The 18,820-nt window shown below is 34.1% G+C and overlaps 1 protein-coding gene and 1 pseudogene across 3 annotated transcripts in view; one reads left to right on the plus strand and one right to left on the minus strand.

Annotated features, from left to right (window-relative positions):
* Galc (galactosylceramidase) overlaps positions 1–18,820 on the minus strand; it is a 48,605-nt gene that overhangs the window by 20,804 nt on the left and 8,981 nt on the right. For all 3 annotated transcript variants that reach the window (XM_010616257.2, XM_010616256.2, XM_010616259.3), the window contains exons 5-10: positions 17,006–17,145; positions 15,176–15,214; positions 9,540–9,670; positions 5,016–5,171; positions 2,026–2,150; positions 323–450 (exon numbers count right to left, since the gene is read on the minus strand). In XM_010616257.2, the coding sequence (XP_010614559.1) occupies positions 323–450; positions 2,026–2,150; positions 5,016–5,171; positions 9,540–9,670; positions 15,176–15,214; positions 17,006–17,145 (719 nt within the window). The remainder of the gene's footprint in view (positions 1–322; positions 451–2,025; positions 2,151–5,015; positions 5,172–9,539; positions 9,671–15,175; positions 15,215–17,005; positions 17,146–18,820) is intronic.
* LOC117287188 lies at positions 4,371–4,564 on the plus strand (annotated as a pseudogene).

Raw genomic sequence — 18,820 nt, forward strand, 5'->3', positions numbered from 1 at the left:
GTGCAAGCAAGGGGAAGTCCTGAAGGTCTCCTCCACATGTATTTGTAAACAGGTAACTGATTTTGCCCCATTTGCCAGAAATACAAGTAGAGTAAAGATGACAGCTAACTGTTTTATATAAACCAGTGAGTTGTAATGCTGTATTTTACTGGCTCATGGCTAAAATTTTAAAACAAAAGCTGTAAGACCATGGTGTGTGTCTGTGTGTCTGTGTATGTCTGTGTATGTGTATAAAACCAAAAAATAAATGGGTTCTGTTTTGTATTATTCTATGTTTCCAATACTAAAGAAGTGAATTAATCCAATATCAACAAAAATTTACCATAGTTTCAACGATGACAGTGAGGTTACCTAAGCCATCAGTCAGAGCTACATAGCTTCCTCCTTTCTGTAAATGGCCAACTGTCTTCAGGTAATACCAACCTGGTTGCATAAACTGAGTTGTATGAGCTACAGAAGAAAGGGAGACAAAAGGGGAGGGGACGATAAGATAAATAAGAGGAGATGAAAATGGAAATGATAAGGTTGTTTTAAAAATAATACCTATGTACCAATTTTGAATCTGATAGACTCTAACAAGCTATTTTCTATATGGAGAAAAATATCTGCCAAACTTATATTTCAATTTTCAAATAATCAACCTAGTTAAATGTTGAAACTACAGGAAGGTTCTTCAAATGACAGACAAAATACATCAGAAGAGTGTATTACATATCAGTTCACCTATGTAAGTGGGACCAACAGTTTCAATCCTTAAGAGGTTAATGATGCAAGTCCAACTCAACTTTTCTCTGCATTTGGAAGAACAATTTAAGAAATTAAGGATAATGTCACAATGACATAATTAATATGATTACAAATCTCTCTGAGAAGGACTACAAAAAATGGGTTTAAAATTAAAACAAGTTTACTTAGAATTCATAATTTTTTTCTGAAAGCATTAACATTTTATCTGTAAAGAAATGTTTAAAGCTCAGATTATTATTTTAAAACAAAAGTCATAGGTTGTTAATATTTTTACCAAAAATGCAGGAAATTATTCAATTAATGACAGGTTTTAATCTTTTATTTAAATCACACCATTAACATTATATTACTTCATGAAAAAGTGAAACCATGTCATCAATTGTATGATCTCAACTTCCCTTGTGACTAATATAAGATGCTGCTGAAAATATTCTGTTTAAATGAAAATGAATGTATTTACAAACTTGTCTTTGAGCTGTGTAAATTATGTCTTGTCTAACCAACATTCAGTTGACTTCCTCCTCCTTATAAGAAACTCAGCTTGTCTCCATTTATAATTCATCTCAAATTTCTTTAATCCCTCAAATTTGTGCTGTGCTAAATTTTTCTTTGAATTAGTTCTAACATCTGCCTGGTTCTTTTATATCACATGAGTAACAGAATCTTCAGCATGTGCTAATTTTTATCCATATGAGTCATGATTTCATTATTTTCTGAAAATTAGCCTATAATAACACATACTAGTAGATTAAAGCAATAATCTAAAGCCATGAAATTTCACATCATACTTATAATTACTTTATTATATAATGATTCAATAACTATATTTGTTAATCATTTAATGGTTGTCATTCATGAGCCTTAATTTTGTTAGCTCATTCTTCTAATCAATAAATCGTGCTGGTGTTAAAAAATAAAGTGCCTCCAAGACAAATTTTAGATACTCTGAGTTAGGAGTTGCAATGAATCTTTACAGATTACACCATTTTGTTAGCAATTATCCTAATCTGTGACTGCAAACCTAGGTGATTATTTCTATCTCCATCACTTGACACTCCATGTCCCTCCTCCTTTCCTTGTATTTTCTAAGGGTGTGGTCTTAGAATAATCAAGTATGAAACACAAAGAACAGTCTAGTTACACAAAATATTCTTCTAAAGCATGGGCAAATCTCACTTAAAATATGGACACACACACACACAGATTTTGCACAATCTCTTCTACAGGTTTTCTGTCTTGTCTCTTAGGAATTAAGGGAAGATGGAATCTGGACTGTACCTGATACCCAGATAGGAGATTCCACGACATAATGCCCACTCCATGGCTCCTGGGCTGTCATCAATCCACACCGCCCAAAAGGCAACTCTTCATAATAACTAGCCACCAAATTCCAAGCAATCGTGCTGAAAGATTTGTTTGATAAAAAGAAACACCAAAACAATTTGTGATGAAAATGCAAATGCCTACCAGCCTAGAGTAAAAAGTCTATATCATAATTAGATATGTAAATGACCACAAAATGACAGTTCAAAAGTGAGAAAACAAAAGTTGCCTTAAGATCACTCACAATGTAAAACTAAAAAAAAAAAAGACACAAAAACCAGCATTGTATACATCTGAACATTTTTATGCTGACTCACATAATGAAAAAACTACATATGTATTTTTTAATGTAAGGTCCTATAGCCAGAAGAGGAATCACACCCTATTCGTACCAGACATATCACAAATTTGATCAAATAAAAGCTGAATCCATACCTGCTTTCCTTTTGACAAGTCAGGCTTATTAATGCCCCAGTCTCATGACATAATTTTAGGAACTTGACTTTGAACTGTTGCAAAGTTTTACAACTGAAAACTCTTAAGAGTAGACTGTGTGGATTCAAATCATGGTTCCACCACTTGACCTCTCTGGACCTCAGTTTCCTCATCTATAAAATGAGGACATTAATTGTACCTACCTAGCTCACCAGGCTGTTGGAGGATTAAATGTACTACTATGTACGAAGAATATGAGACTATGTATTCTATAATTTTATTTCAGTTACAACTACTAATTGCATCAGCTGGTGGTCTCTTTTTTGGCCCTAACAGTCCACAGCAGATACTGAACCCTAAGATTCTGACTCTATCGTTCTCAGAAAATCCAAGCACAGACAGCAAGTTCCCCTATCTGGGTGGCTCACAGCTTAAAAAATAAACAGCTTATTCATGGAATTTCATTTTCTGATCAGTCCTTATCTATCGAAAAAAAATCAGACAGGTATTCTTAGCAAATCAAAGGCTTCTAATTCTCTCAACACAAAGTAGATACAATAGTCTGTATTTAAAAAATATATATCAGCAAATCTACAAGTTCTCATGATTTTGTTCAGTTTGCAAGATGTCTGGTATCCTCTCTAGCTAGTGGAAGAAGTATAAATGGAGAAAAGCTTTCTGGCAAGCATTTTCTATAACATGTATAAAAACCTTCCAAATAAATATTCCAAACATTTCATTTGTAAGAATACACTCTAAGAAATAACTGTAAATGTATACAAAAACAGTTGTACACAACTGATGCTTTCAGTTTGTATTAAGCTATTAACTAGAAACAACTTTCACTTGTAGCAAAAGGAAAATATTCAGAGATGTATTTTCTACATTGCTGTTTCCCAAACTTTGGCAGCATCAGAATCATCTGCAGCACTGATTAAACAAACAAAATCCCAGATGCCTTCCCTATGGTTGGTTCAGTACAGGCAACTGCCTAGGAATCAGCATCACAAGCAACTCAAGTGCTTCTTTAAGGCAAAGCAAATTTGAAAAATACTGCTTTATTTACAGAATATACATATGCAGGAAAAATTATGAAATAGAAATATACTTCTATATGAGGAAAATTTCATAATGCCATGTTAAGCTTACCTAACAGATTATACAGTATGGTCTAATTTTTTACTAAAAATATATTCGTGTAAATGAAAAAAGTATCAATTTTAGAGTCAGTTACTTCTGGATGGTAAGACTATAAGTGATTTTATTTCATTTTTTTGGATTTCTGTCTGAAGAGTTTCTAAATTCTCCACTATAAATACACATCATCTTAATTTTAAAAAAGGACATGATAAGCATCTTTTCTTTCAAAAAGAAAAGGAAATTTCACAACGTATAGGTCAATATGCTTTAATATCACAAAAGTATATATAGTGGTTTGTTTTCGGAACTCCATCATTGCTTTAGAAGGTTAATTTGAATCTAACCATAATTAATGTGTTGTCAAAGCATTTAAGAGAGTCATCTCTCAGAAATAACAAGTTATTTTCTACCTTAAGAACATGTTTTATAAACAGTTCAACAAATTAATAGCTACCATAAGAAAGAAGTCAGACAGACAAAATGAAAGTGGTTAGTCCATAAGACAACTGGTCTAGTCTTTCTGAAAGGTCGCTATCACACACACACACACACACACACACACACACACACACACACACACACACAAAGTGGTGAAGAAGGGAACTACTATACATTAAAAAATGACTTGACAGCCATAAATTTTTCCCCTGGTACCGGGGGTTAAACCCAGTGTGCCTCACACATCCTAGGCAAGTACTCTGCTACTGAGATACATTTCCAGCCCACGTTTTGCACAGTGGCAGTATCGCAGCCAATGAAGTTTATCAAAGGCACAATTATTGCTAATTGAAAACTTTTCCAGAGCCCAAGGGCCATAACTTCTAAATGCAGTGCTTGTGTTTGACTATATATTTCTTTTTTTAAAAGGAGGTGCTATAAATGACATTTTGAAGGACAGTTATGAAAATCTAAATACAGACTAGATGTGAGAGTATTTTTAAAAGCTCATATATATGAACATGACATTATAATCATGTAGGAGAACATCCTTTTGCTTTGAGGACACACAATAAAATGTTTAGAGGGCAGCGCCATGACATATAAAGTAATTTATTTATAACTGTTAAACAAAATACATATAGTGTTTCAAGATTCAGGTAACTGCATGTATTTTACCATATAAAGTATATGTAAACAAAACCCAACATTACTTAATATATAAGTATTACAGAAACAAGTATAGATTTGATGTAAAGTAGGTTTAGATAAAGGGATAATTGAAGCAAAAAAGATAAAAATGTTTAGAATTATTGAATCTAGGTTGTGAGTATACAGAAATCTACTGTACTTTTTTAATTGTAATTCTAAAAACTTGTTAAAACTAAAAATTTTAGAAATTTATAAAAACTCAATGGTTTTTAGTAACTTACGAAGTCATATTGCCATTGACATAATTCTGATTTAATATGCGCCCCCAACAGCCTGCACCATCGTCACTATTTAAAGTGCTAAAATCTTCAGAAGACCAAAGTTTCTTCTCAGTCAGCTTTGCACGCTGTGATACACGGGTGCCGGGATAATGAGCCCTAGAAAACAGGGTAAAGGTAAGCAGGAAAAAGCAAAATATTTTACAACAGTAAAATAACTAAATAAATAACTTGAAATGTAAAGGAAGTAGGGAAATTAACTTTAGTAGTATATTTTGTTTAATATATCCAAAATTATCATCCAATGTATAATCAATATAAAACAATTTTAACATTTTACTTTTTAAATATCAAATCTTTAAGATCCAGTGTGTATCTTATAAGACCACATTTCCAGAGCTCCTGTAGGCAGACACCTGTGGCCACTGTCTACTGTACTGGTCAATACAAGCTAAGGCTCTACTTTCAGGAATGGTAGAGGCTGACCATGGAGAAGAGCTGTTCAAAATAGAATCCATATTGAACGAGGGAGCAACATTTAGAGTGAAGGAGTGAATACTCAACAATAGGAATAACAACAGCATAAACAGATCCCAGAAAGTATGCACAAAAGAACCTATGACACTGTCCCATTTAAGCACGCACATGATGAATTGGGCAGGCAGGGAGGTATGTTTCTCGATGGAGGTGGGAGCCACAAGGCCTTAAGTATCTCCTGAGTAAAAGTCCAATGCACCACAATGACAAGAACTGGAAGCAACTCAAATCATGACACATGCACATGCACATGCGCGCATGCACACACACACACACACACACAAAAAAAAAAAACTGAATGAGGTCACAAGATTCCTTATCAGGGAAAACACATGACAAGAGTCTACAATCACCTAGGTCATTCTGACCCAGCAGGGTGGTTTCTGCAGCCTGTCTGCTGCCAGAAAACATAATAAACAATCTCAACAAAAACCTTTCCTTTATATCACAACTCTCACACAACATATTAATATGTGACTATAACTTCTTGTTACCAATAATTAAAGTCCCATGCTGTTCTTGTCATCCAATACAACTCTAACAACCAGTTTGCCTTCTTTTCTTTTTAATTTATAAAAACACAATTATAACAATCAGTTCACCTTTCTTTTTTTTAATTTATAAAAACCATACCTAAACTTGACTTTTAGGCCGATGTTGTTATTAAAGAATAGACTGATAAACTGGTATCTTCCTATAACTGAGTGCTAACCAATTAACAAGACCTACATCTATCTGACAACAGGAGTTAATCTTACAAATATAATGTTGGCTAAAATAACAGATACCATAAGATGCCATTTTAATAACGTTTTTAAACAAGCAAAATTAGTCTATGGTGTTAGAAGTCATAGTAGTTACCATTGGGGCAAAAGTGAATAGAAGGGTTTCCAAGGGAAAGTTTCCTGTGAACTAATAATTTTCTAGGCGCTGGTTCAATCAGTGTGTTTATTTTGTGGTAATTCACTCATTTGATTTGGGTGTGTATATATGTATGTATGTATGTATGTATGCTGTACTTGATTAAAAACTTTTTAAGGAAGTGAAATTTTTTAAACAGGGAAATGAGAAACTAAAACAAAACTTATTTTTAAAAAGAGAAAACATATTACAAGACTAAAAAATTTATTTTTATTTTGAGGGTGGTACCAGGGATCAAACTCAGCACCTTGTGCTTACAAAGCAGGCAGTAGAACCACTGAGCTAAATCCCCAGCCCCAGGATTAAAAAGTTTTAATAGAAAGAACACAAAATAGACACTAAGTAAAACACAGTAAGGGAAATACAGAATATTAAGGGTAAAATTACAGAAAATCAAACAAATACAGAGATTTTTGCAAACTATGAGAAATACAAAATAAAGGCATATGGAAAGGAGATCTACTGGAAATCCTAAAAAGAAAATCAAAATAATGGGGCAGAATAATTGATAGGGCATATAGTATTATCTAGGCTTAGTAAATGGTATAAACTATCAGATTTAATAGATAAATAAAAATGCTCTTTAGACATAATGGGAATTATGTCACATTACCTATCAAGAAAAGAAACTTAGCCTGGATTCAAATTTAATGTAAGTAACCAATGGAGTAAATTTATGATATTGATTAAGGATTATATCTAGCCAAACTATCCTTCAAGGATAAAGGATACAGAAAAGCAGTACTAATGAACATTAAAAAACAAAAAAAGACTGTTTCTATGATAACTTTCTCAGAAACCTAGTAGATATTAAGCTTATAACCCAAGAAATTAAGAGAGAACTTCAGCAAAAGATTCTTAAAATGAAAACTAAGTATATTTAATAGTAGAGCTACTGTAAAAGAAAGAATAATTAAATAGCATATGCATAGTACATGTCTGACTAATGTACAACTAATACAGCTGAAACAATAGAAAGGAAGGGGGTAAAATGTCAAGTAAGTCTGTCAACCAGACTGTCTAAAAGTAAAAGCTTCTAATTTATAACTGACAAATCAAGACAGTAGAAGCTTATACTCACAGAAGAGCATAAAGGTTAACACTAAGATAATTATGCAAATTAAGATTCCATAGTAGGAGAAAGAAAGCCAGGAAGTAGTTATCAAATAAACTGAATCTGTAGTTATCAAATAAACTGCTTTCATAAACCACCAGACAATATCTAAAAAAAAGAAGAAACAGACTATTAATTTAAAAGTTTCCCAACTTCACCACTACTGACATTCTGGGCTGGATAATTTTGTAAAAAATTAAGAAAAGGAAACTATCCTGTGTATCAGAGGAATGTTTAGAGGCATTCCTAGCCTCTAGCTATAAGATGCAAACAGTACCTCCCTATCTAATTGTGAAAATTAAAAATATCTCCAGACACTACCAAATGTCCTTAAACTAGAACACAGAAAACAAATCACACAGCAAAACATTTTGCATTAATAAATACATACACCATGCAATAGCAAAAGACATCAGGGTAACAGAGAACATAAACATTTTATCAAAAAACAGAAATAAGTTTAATTCATTCATTAAAATACAAAGATTTTTCAGAGCAGCTTTAAAAAGAAAATCTAATTCTATGCAAGCAAAGCACCTGACACAAAATGTCCTTCAAAGAGAGTGAAAGGCAATATAAATGAAAAGAAGTAGGAGTCTCTCAATCAAATACAAAACAGTATGCAGTCCAAGAAGCATTAAATGAAACAAAGCATGAAGCATTAAATGATATTTTCTAATGATAATAGTTAACAAATCATAGTGAAGATAACACATCCTTGTTTTCCTTCAAGACGTGCTATTTATAAAAGTTGTAATGATAAAAGCAATGCATTTCAATTTTAATGTTTAAAATCTTTAAATATAAATGCAAAAACATGTTATTTCTCTTGCCAAAAAAGAAAAAATAAGCCCATATCTAATCTAATCGTTTCTCTACCAATTTCCAGTAAGGACAGGATAGATGGAACATGTTAAATTAAACTGCAAGGATGAAATTGGTAAAATTTTAAACTGTGAGAAATTTTACAACAATCAAGTTTCTTCAACAAATAAAAGGGGAAAAAAGAGCAACAACTTAAAAGACAAGAATTTACTTAAATATCAACCAACATACAAACCCTAACTGGCTCTAGATTCAACTAATAAAATTATAAAATAATAATTGTAGATATCTGAAGATGTCAATAACCTATTACATTTTTAGGTATAATAAAGGTACTGTTGATGGCAAAAGAAACTGTTATCTTTCATTAAATTGAATTATCTTTCACTAAAATGTGGTAAATTTTTATGGAGAAATAATATTTGAAAATTGTTTCAAATTAATGAGGGGAGGGAGGAAAAGGGAGAAAATTGGACAGATGTGCAGATGGAGAACTGGCCAAGAGATCTTAGATTTTTCAGGTTGGTATTCACTGTATTAGTCTACCTATTTTTCTGATACTTTCAAAATTTTTCATTAAAAAAAAAACATTCAGAGAGAAAACGAGTCTTCACGTGGGAAAAGACCAAATACCATGCATATAGGTATTGTTTTTCAAAGGTTTATAAACTTAGACAGAATGGGTAAAATACAAATTCACTTTTAAAAATATTGCTGAGTCCAGTGAGCTCAAGGCCCAGAGAGCTGAAAGAAAAAATGGAATAAAGAACAGGGTCAAATCTATGCCACCCTAGGGATACATGACAAAAGTCAGTCAGTGGACATATCAAACCAACTTAGGAACTAATTTCGCAAAACTGCCTTTATAATTTCTAAAGTTAAGTATTACTCTGCCGTTAATATAAAGAAAGTCTTATTTTATCACTCCAAACATAAACACATTTTTTAAAAGTTTCGTTTTCATAAAAAGATCCTCAAATACATAATAACATTTCAAAGAGAAAGCAATGAATTGTGAGCTATAAACGCTTTCGTTTAGTAAATACCTTACCAAATGAGCAACAGACAAAAACAAAACACGGTCAACACGAGAGCAACCAGAAAACTGCTAGTTTTAAAGCATGCCTTACCCAATAACATCAATCACCTTCGAGAGTTGAGGGTCGCGTAGCATCGATGATGAAATAGGCTCCCACAGATTATCACTTGCTATGATTTTCACTCGCTGGAGACCTTGAGAGTCCAGCATCTCCCTCAATACCTTTTGACAGATACACAGAACACAGGAAAAGTTACAAAGGAGCACTTAGCTACTGAATTGTGATTAAAAAAGCTAACGCATCTTCAAAATCAGTATTCTAAATGATGTTTTCAATATTTTCCCAATAGAAACTTGTCTCACAGGGGTTGTTAGAGGGATTTTCCCTCTTACTTTAAAATTATATTTAACCATAGAAGTTAAGGAAGAAGAGGAGAGAAATGTTAAGTTAAAAATAATCAAATAGTACCACTAAGATAGCAACTGTTATTTTGGTGTGCTTTCTTACAGTTTTTCTCTGCAGTCACAGCAATAAAACTGGGGTCATATTATATACAACATTTGCTAAAATATTTCAACTTATCATTTTACTTTACATAATTCTCAATGTCTTTAAGTATTCTGTCATTATTGGAAATACTGTAGTTCTTAATATTTTGTACCAAACTATGGATAGAAATTAGAAATATTCCATTCTTACTATCCAGTCTTTGGCATTTATAAAAAAGATAGGAAATCAGGGGCAACCCACTTTCTGGTCCCCTCTTCTGTCTGTCTCTCTTAGGCAGAAGCTATCTTTCTCTCTATAAATTCCTCCTACTCAAAAAAAAAAGAGGAAATCCAATCTATCTATAAAACTGTTTTCTGCAAAAATTAAAAGAAAGAAGCTAAGTTCTAACAGAAAATAAATTGATAAAGCGAACATTGATCACCTTCACTGGTACTTAGTACTACCCAGGAGCCCAGCAGGACTCAAAAAGAAGCATAAGAGGGAGTCCTCACCCTTAAATGGCAAATACTGTCAACAGGACACTTAAACTAACAGGGGCAAATAGAAAATCAGAAAGTAGGTACAGTACATATCAAAATATAAAGATTATCTATATGTAAAACTAAGGCAGAGAAAAGGACATCATTTTACTCAGGATCAAAAGAATCAGATTTCACAGCAGAAGTAATACTTGATAATGGATATAAATAAGGTCCTTGCCTCAAAAGGCCCAAGTACTTTAGATTGTCTGGAATATGGCGTCAGATGCTCAATAACAGGAGTTGAATGAATTAAGCAAAACTACACATTCTAAATTTTCTGAACTACAGAAATTTTCAACTGATATGCTCTTTTAGGAGGCAAATAAAAGCTTTAACTAAATCCATGTTACATTTTACAATGGATGGTTTCTTAAAACTGATGTATATTTTAGAAAATGTGATGAGAATAAGTAGGAATCCATAGTCATCTTTCAAGCAAAATCAATTTAGTCCAAGAGTATGCTGGAAACATCAGAAATAGATTTTAATAGTAGATATAGATGAACTCTCAAGATTCAATAGGAATGAGAATCTCTATCTCTTTATTAGGAAATCAACTTCTGGGAAGATGGTGGAGTGGTGAACAGCAAAGAAACAGCCTCACTGAGATTTGGTGTCCAGACACTGGAATACAGCAATGTGACAAAGAGAGAAGTGGGTCCCCAGGACCCAACAAGAGAAGAGAGAGACTTCAACACAGAAGATGACAAATGATGCCTTCTCCTTGGGTCCAAACTCATTGCATGGGGCATCTTGAACCTCCAGAGGCATGGTAACTACTGGAAGGCCCACAGGAATCCACAAACACACACACCAGTAGAACAGAGCCGTGGATGCAGAGGACTACAGTGGCTGGTGAGTTATTCAGGTTCAGACACCTGCCAGGAGAAGGCGATAGCCGATAGCCGTCTTGGATAGAGGCCAACTCAGTTTGAAATTCAGAGCAGCTGTGGGCTGGCTCCATCTAGTGGCTCCAGTGTCAGGGTAAGGCAGAACAAAGTTCAAATTGAAAGGTCAGGAAGCTGAGTTCAAGTTGTCAGGGTTCCAAGTTCAAACTGGCAGGAGGCAAATGGAGTGATGCAGGCTAAACAAATCAGGGTCTAGCCTCACAACCAAAAACCAGCCTGAACTTCACTGCTACCAAAGGTGCAGCCTTGCTGGTATTATCCACTAACCCACTGTAAATCTATGGCTGACTTGGCTGGGATTAATCGACACAGATCTGGGCTCTGTCTGCCCGTTCTCTCTACCAGTGACAGCAGAAACATGCCCTGAACTGCACATTTTTTCCATTTTTATTTTGTTTTTTATTTGTTTTGGGATTTTTCTGATTGTTCTTGTTTCTACTAGTGTGAACACTGTTTCTAGGTTTTTTATTGTTGTTGTTCCATTCTGTTTTTGTCTTTATTTCTTCCTTCTCTTTTCCTCTTCTCTTCACTAGTTTCCCAAAATTTACTTAATCTTCCTTTGTCCTCCAGCCTTGCTTCTAATTTCTTCCTCTTCTTCTATGTCTCCATTTTTCTCCCTAAATCCTTTAAAAATTTTCCCCCATGGTAAAAGAACCCGTCTTGAGGGCATATTTACTGTATACAATTTTCTGGTTTATTTTAGATTTTGTTATACAAGCACAAATACAGTTCAAATGGTTAAAGGTGATAAATTTTTTTAATTGAGTTTATTGGTACATTTTAGGTATACAGTACAGTTACATTCATTATTAGGATCTTGTGCCTTTACATGACAGGTCTTGGTTTTCATTTTTTCCCCTTGTCCCTGCCCTCCCTTCACCCCCTTCTTCCCTCCCCATTTACAAACATTTTATATCCATTTTTTTTCTAATTTTTTTCTTTTCCCTTATTACCTTTCCCCTACCCCTTCCCACTTTCCCTACACCTTTAGCCCTTTTCTTCCTATTTCACATTGTCACTTATCTCATTAGGATCTTATGTACTATTATAGTTTTTCACACCAGAGAAACTATTTGGTATTTATACATGTGTGACTTATATATTTCACTTAGGAGTATATCCTCAATATGTATCCATTTTCCTATGAATGACTCTAACTTCTCATTCTTTATGGCTGAGTAGTATTCCATTTTATAGAAAAACCACATCTTCTTTATCCATTTTCCAACTGATGGGCAAATGGGCTGTTTCCAAGTTTTGGCTATTACAAACTGTGCTGCTATAAACATAGGTGTACATATATCATTGTGATATGATTCTTTTAATTCTTTTGGAAAGATACCCAGCAGAGGGATGGCTGGGTCAAATGGAACCTCTAATCCCAGCTCTTTGAGGTATCTCCATATTGATTTCCATAGTGGTTGCACCAGTCTGCACTCCCACCAACAATGGAGAAGGGTTCCTTTCTCCCCACAACCCTGCCAACATTTGTTATTGTGTGATTTCTTGATAGCAGCTATTCTTTGTGGGGTGAGGTGGAATCTCAGTGTTGTTTTCATCTGCATCTCTTGAATGACTAGTGATGTGGAACATTTTTTCATATATTTACTTGCTGTTTTTACTTCTTTGTCTGAGAAATGTCTGTTCATTTCAGATGCCCATTTTCGAATTGGGTCTTTATACTTGGGGGACTGATTGTTTTGAGTTCTTTATATATTCTAGATAATAATCCTTTGTCTGAGGAGCAACTGGTAAAAATTTTTTCTCTTAGTTCTGTTGATGGTTTCTTTTGCAATGCAGAACTTTTTAAAGGTGATAAATTAATAGTTACAACAGTGTTTCTAGACCATGTTTGATTCTATTATTAGTGCTAATTGTACTACTTTAGCCAAGGTGACATAATTCTTCTAATCTGTTGTTCTGGTAAGCCAAGACCAAGATGGCCTAAGGATCATAAACAACACTATAGGGTAGTGCCAAAGAACCAGGGGCTGAGCCAAATAAGCTCCAACTTCTCATCCCCAGTAGGATTTTGCAATAGACTTAAAACCCAAAATCCAGCTACAGTTGGAAGATAATGTCTATTTCCTAAGGGTTCTAAATACTAGCAATAAAGCTACCTGCCATTAGCAACTTAGAAAGCATCAACCTAGGAATTACACTTAAAAAAAAAAAAAAAAAAAAAAAAAGAAAATGACACAACACTTAAGCAAAATGCAACCCTAAACTTCCACTCACCAAAGGTAAACACAGGGGACAATGAGGTGGAATCAATTGAAAGCCACCCACCTGAACTCTCTGAAGTAGTAACAGCAGAAGGAACAAAGCAGATGAATGAGGCTTGAAAAAAAAATCAAACTATAAATAATCCCTCAGACAACTACAGAGATGGTGACTATAATGGAAGACGTGGTGAGTGACTCTAGAGAAGATATGAATAAAACAATAGAGCTTAGTAAGATAACAGAAACCATGAATGCCCAACACAAGAAAGAAATGGAATCTATGAAACAAATGCAAACATATCCAGCGGATTAAAAATTCCAATGAAAGTCTATGCAGCAGAATGAGCCAATGTGAGGACAGTATGTCAAAAGAGAAGACAGGATTGTAGATAGCAAGTATGAAGAGGAAGATTTCTTAAAAATAGCAAGGGATCATGAAAAATCAATCCAACATTTGCTAGATGATGCAAACAAGAATAACAAGATTGATCAGAGTCAGTGAAAAAGCAGGAGATAGCACAGATGACATAAAAAAAAACTCTTCACAGAAATAATGGCAGAAAACTTCTCAATAACGGAAAAAAACTGACATACAGATAAATGAGGAATACAGAACTCCAATTAGCCATGATTAAAAAGAATCTACACCAAGGGATATAACGGTCAATATTCCAAAAATTCACCACATGAGCATTAAAAGCTGTAAGAGAAAAGAAAAAAATCACCTATAAAGAAAAGCCCACCAGAATCACAGTAGACTTTCTGAACACAAACCTCAGGTCATGGAGGTTAGAGTGAAGTATTTCAAGCCCTAAAAGAAAACTACCTCCAACTCAGATTCATGTACCCCACAAGACTATCTTTCAAACTTGACTTTTGTTCTTGATATTCTCATCAGCCCTGCATGTGGAGCAGCCATAACATTGCACCCACAGTCCTGTGCCTGAATTTGATAGCATCTTCATTGCTCCATGTACACACCCAGTCCATACCACTCACCACCATGCCCTTACCACCTCAAAGGTACCACTAAGTTATGTGGTTCTGGCCTTGATGAACCCTCTCAAATCTATGCCCTCTCTTTCCTGCAATTACAGATTAGTTAAAATGTGCAACCAATCCAGTGAACATGTTAACTTTCTGAAAGGACTCAAATTGTATTACTTAGGGGAAAGTAATTGAAAAGTAAATGAGTGAATAGCTCAACCTGAAAAGCAAAATTTATTTTCCAGTGATAGGAGCTACTATTTTTAGCTTTTTGCCTCCTGAAAATCAGCAATAATAGTATTTAAAATATGAGGGTTTGTAAAAATTAAAATGATATAAGCATATATGAAAAGTGGCTCAAAAATAATATTTGTAAATGCATATGCTACTTCTTTGCTGATCATGCTTTAACATCTGAAATATAAACATTACTGAGGTTTTAATTTTATGCTACAATTAGTGTAATATATAACTGTACTGCCAAAAGTATAGTATTTCAACTATAAACTTCCCACTAATTTCTGGACCCATAGAAATTATTTATGAGTATCTTTAAGACCTTAAATTGTACAGACCTTTATATAACTGGTATCAAATGACCTTTCATTCCAAATCTGCAAAGCAAAAAATAAAACAGTCTAAATTGAAAGTTTTCAAATATCAGAAAGATGTCATTATTAAGATGCTACTTCTCATGCCATTTTTATCTCATAATATTTTTCATTTTTCTTATTTCACAGAACATGCTCCCATAGAATGTACAGATACTCATAAGACAACATAAATTTTTTAAATTAAAATGTTATCTTTAAAAATCCCCAAATACTTGGTTAGTATATTTTTAAAGCCATTTATTCCAGAGATTTACAACAATGGCATACACATTCATTGAACAAATATTGAGAGAGCAATGCATGCCAGAACTATATTAGGCACTAGAAAACAGACAAGGATTTCTCTGTCATTCTGACAAGATCTCTATGATCATAACTGAAAGCATTAATAAGGAAACTGTATAGAAGAAATTTTTTAAAGCACACAAAGGATCACAATGTACTAGAACACAAAAGCAAAGTTTTAATGAAGGATAAGAAGAAACACGCATAAATCTCAGGTTTATCATGGAGTTTCAGGAGTTGAAAAAGAAATTCTATGACTTTGGTTTTTGCAGTTAAAAGAGACTGTTAATAATGGAGAGAAGTCTATAACCAAGGAGCAATTTTTAATCAAAGAAGTTCCTTATCATGTGATTATCAAGAGTCTAAATTCGATATAAATTTCTCACTACTTACCAGAAACACTAATTACTACACTATAACAAAAAGTTATTAGATCCAATCCTATACTGAGTTGCACTGTGGGTTTAAAATGCCCTGACATTAAAGAAAGCTCTCAAATACAAATTAATTTTCAATTATAATTTGTAAAAGGATAGCAAGAACAAGGGAGTTCATGCTTCTGCCTTGCTACAGCCTTTGGTTCAGGCTCATGTCCTACTCAGCCTGTGATAGGCAGTTTATCTGCTTCAGGGTCTGACTCTCAAACTGAACTCTAGAGTTTACAAATCTTGGTATCCTTAGAACATCAGAGTTCTGCGACACAGTAGGAGCTCAAGTACATGCTTGCTCATAAGCTAGGTCATGACTTCATTAAAACTATCAGTTTGGGCAGACAGCATATTAGTAATGTTTATGGAGACCCACCGTGTATATGCACAGGGTCCTGCAGGGTATATTGCTCCAGCCTGCCAACACACTAGCTCTGAATATACACATTTTATACTTTTGAAATTACTAAAAGATGTTGTGTAACCATTTAGGATGTGGGAAGGAAGATTTCACTCAGCCTGTCAAATTTGGGCCACCACCTGTATTTTTACAGCCTACGATCTAAAAGTGGATTTCAGTTTACATTCTAAATGGTTCTATAATTACCATAAAACATGTTTTATGCTGCCGTTAGACCTATGAACCCCAAGATATATGCACTCTAACCCTTTTTTTAAAAGTTTGTAAATGCCTACCTTAAGACAATCATGGAAGGCTGACAGAACAAAGTGAAAATAATCATAAACTATACAGGAAACACAGTAGTGTGCAAGAAGCAGAGAAACTCTGGAAAGCTTTGAAGCAGAACAATTTGAGTTAACGGGCTTTGAAAAATATTTAAAACATACTTTGGAGAAGATATACACTCAGGAGTTTCAAAAGTGGGAAGATAGAGATGAGTAAAGTTCAGTAACAAAAAGTCATAATGAAGTTAATTTATGCTTTCATCAGCCACTATGAGAACAAATTAGTTTCACAACACAAAGTGGTCGGTCAGCACTGTTGCACAGTCTTTCTTAAATTACTTTTAAAAATTACAACTTCCAAAATTATTCATATAATAAATATATTACTAACTCCAATATAATCTATGTCCAATTCATGGTAATGCTTGGCTCCCAAAATCCAGCTCACAACATAGTAGGCAGTCAGGTGAGTATTTACATAAGGCCAGTTGAAACCTTTTCCCAGCCATCCAGGGAATGACCATGGCAACCCTGGAGAGAGAAGGGGCAAAGGGGGAGTAGGTAAAACTATGCCACACTATTGAAAACAAACCAAACCAAAAAGCACCCAGGTAAATAAACAGACACTACACATCTGACCAAGTAAAATATTATATACCACACACAAATTATTGAAATCTCCTCTACTCTGGACACCATAATTTCTTAATGGTACATGGAGTCAGACCCTATAGTTCTAAATGCTCTTTCAACAAAAGAAAATAAAAAACACAATAAGCACCTTACTCAAAGATATTCAGTAATGCAAAGAAGTGTACATTTTAACCTGTCCACTCTCTGTTGCTATGTTCAGTATTTACTTATTTATTTTGGTACTGGGGATGGAACTCAGGACCTTGCGCTTGCAAGGCAGACAGTGGAACCACTGAGATAAATCCCTGGCCCTGGCATGTTCAACATTAAATTTCTGTTCTCTGAGGTCACATCTAGAGTTCTGAAAGTCTTATGCTAATCTATCCCTATGAGGTAAGTATGTCACAAATTTCTCATTTCGTGAGTATATGTTCTTACAATTTAAGGCCACTTAAAATATTTATAGGCAGGCAATCCAATTTGGCAAAGTTAAGCTTGTCTTTGCATGAATATAAATGCCAATGGCTCAACAAGGAAGCATAACTTCATTATATCCCATAAGTCCATAGTCTTCCAATAACCCTAATAAGTAAAATTTTTAAATCTGAATAGTAGAAAACCACTAACTGCAGTTCTAAATCTCTGTCACTAATACATAGTTCCACGTCTGTTAAATATATTGCCAATCTAGTTCACCACTGGAAAAAAAATCAAAATCAAATGACAACATGCCTATTTTGCTAAACTAAGTGTATTACATTTTAAAAATGACATTAAAATAAAGGAACATTTGAAAACAATGAAATGCTAAATACAGTCCAAAGGCCTACCATGTGTTAAGTCTTTGTTGGGACAAAAGTTTAGCATACCAGATTTTCTGAATGTAAATGAGGCTTGAACTTGGACACAACCCACGAGGAAGCATGTGCCCGATTCAATAATGCTTTCATTATGTAAAACATTTCTGGAGTCTCTCACAAAAGTCTATTTGAAAGAATATGTTCCCTCCTCATAGTTGTTTTTTTTAATTGAGAAATTATGACTCTTTTCCTTTGATTGCTAAAGAAATTATTTTTTAAATAAACTGAAATCAAGTCCTCAAAATGGATCATTAATTTTACTTAGTCTGTTTGAAAACACCAAACTGATTTCATATGATGAACCTATCCCATCACTCTGGATGTCTGAAATATTTCACAGGCTCTGTAGGCATTGCTACAGAACAGTGAAATGAAGACAGTACCACTTGAGTAATTAGCCAATGATCCTGCCACTAGAATCGAAGCCCAATATGCACAAGGACTGAGGACTGGACTGTTCGATATCCCAGTCCCTGGAACAATGACTTGTACATCACTGAGGTTTAAAAACAAACAATGCTCTTATATGTCACTCTTCTAAAATGGAGGCCTACTGCTACATATAACCTACAGGTTTGTAAATAGTATTGCTCTTATACAAATTCCGATGCAAGATTTTACCTAGTTACATAGTTTAATCACCAGAGTGGAAAGGCAGAATGGAATTAGTTTTAAACCTGATTGTTATACCAAGCCAGCAAGAGAACACCAAG

This window comes from Fukomys damarensis, unplaced genomic scaffold, assembly GCF_012274545.1.
Source record: "Fukomys damarensis isolate Sample0158 unplaced genomic scaffold, DMR_v1.0_HiC HiC_scaffold_21, whole genome shotgun sequence".
NCBI lineage: Eukaryota > Metazoa > Chordata > Mammalia > Rodentia > Bathyergidae > Fukomys > Fukomys damarensis.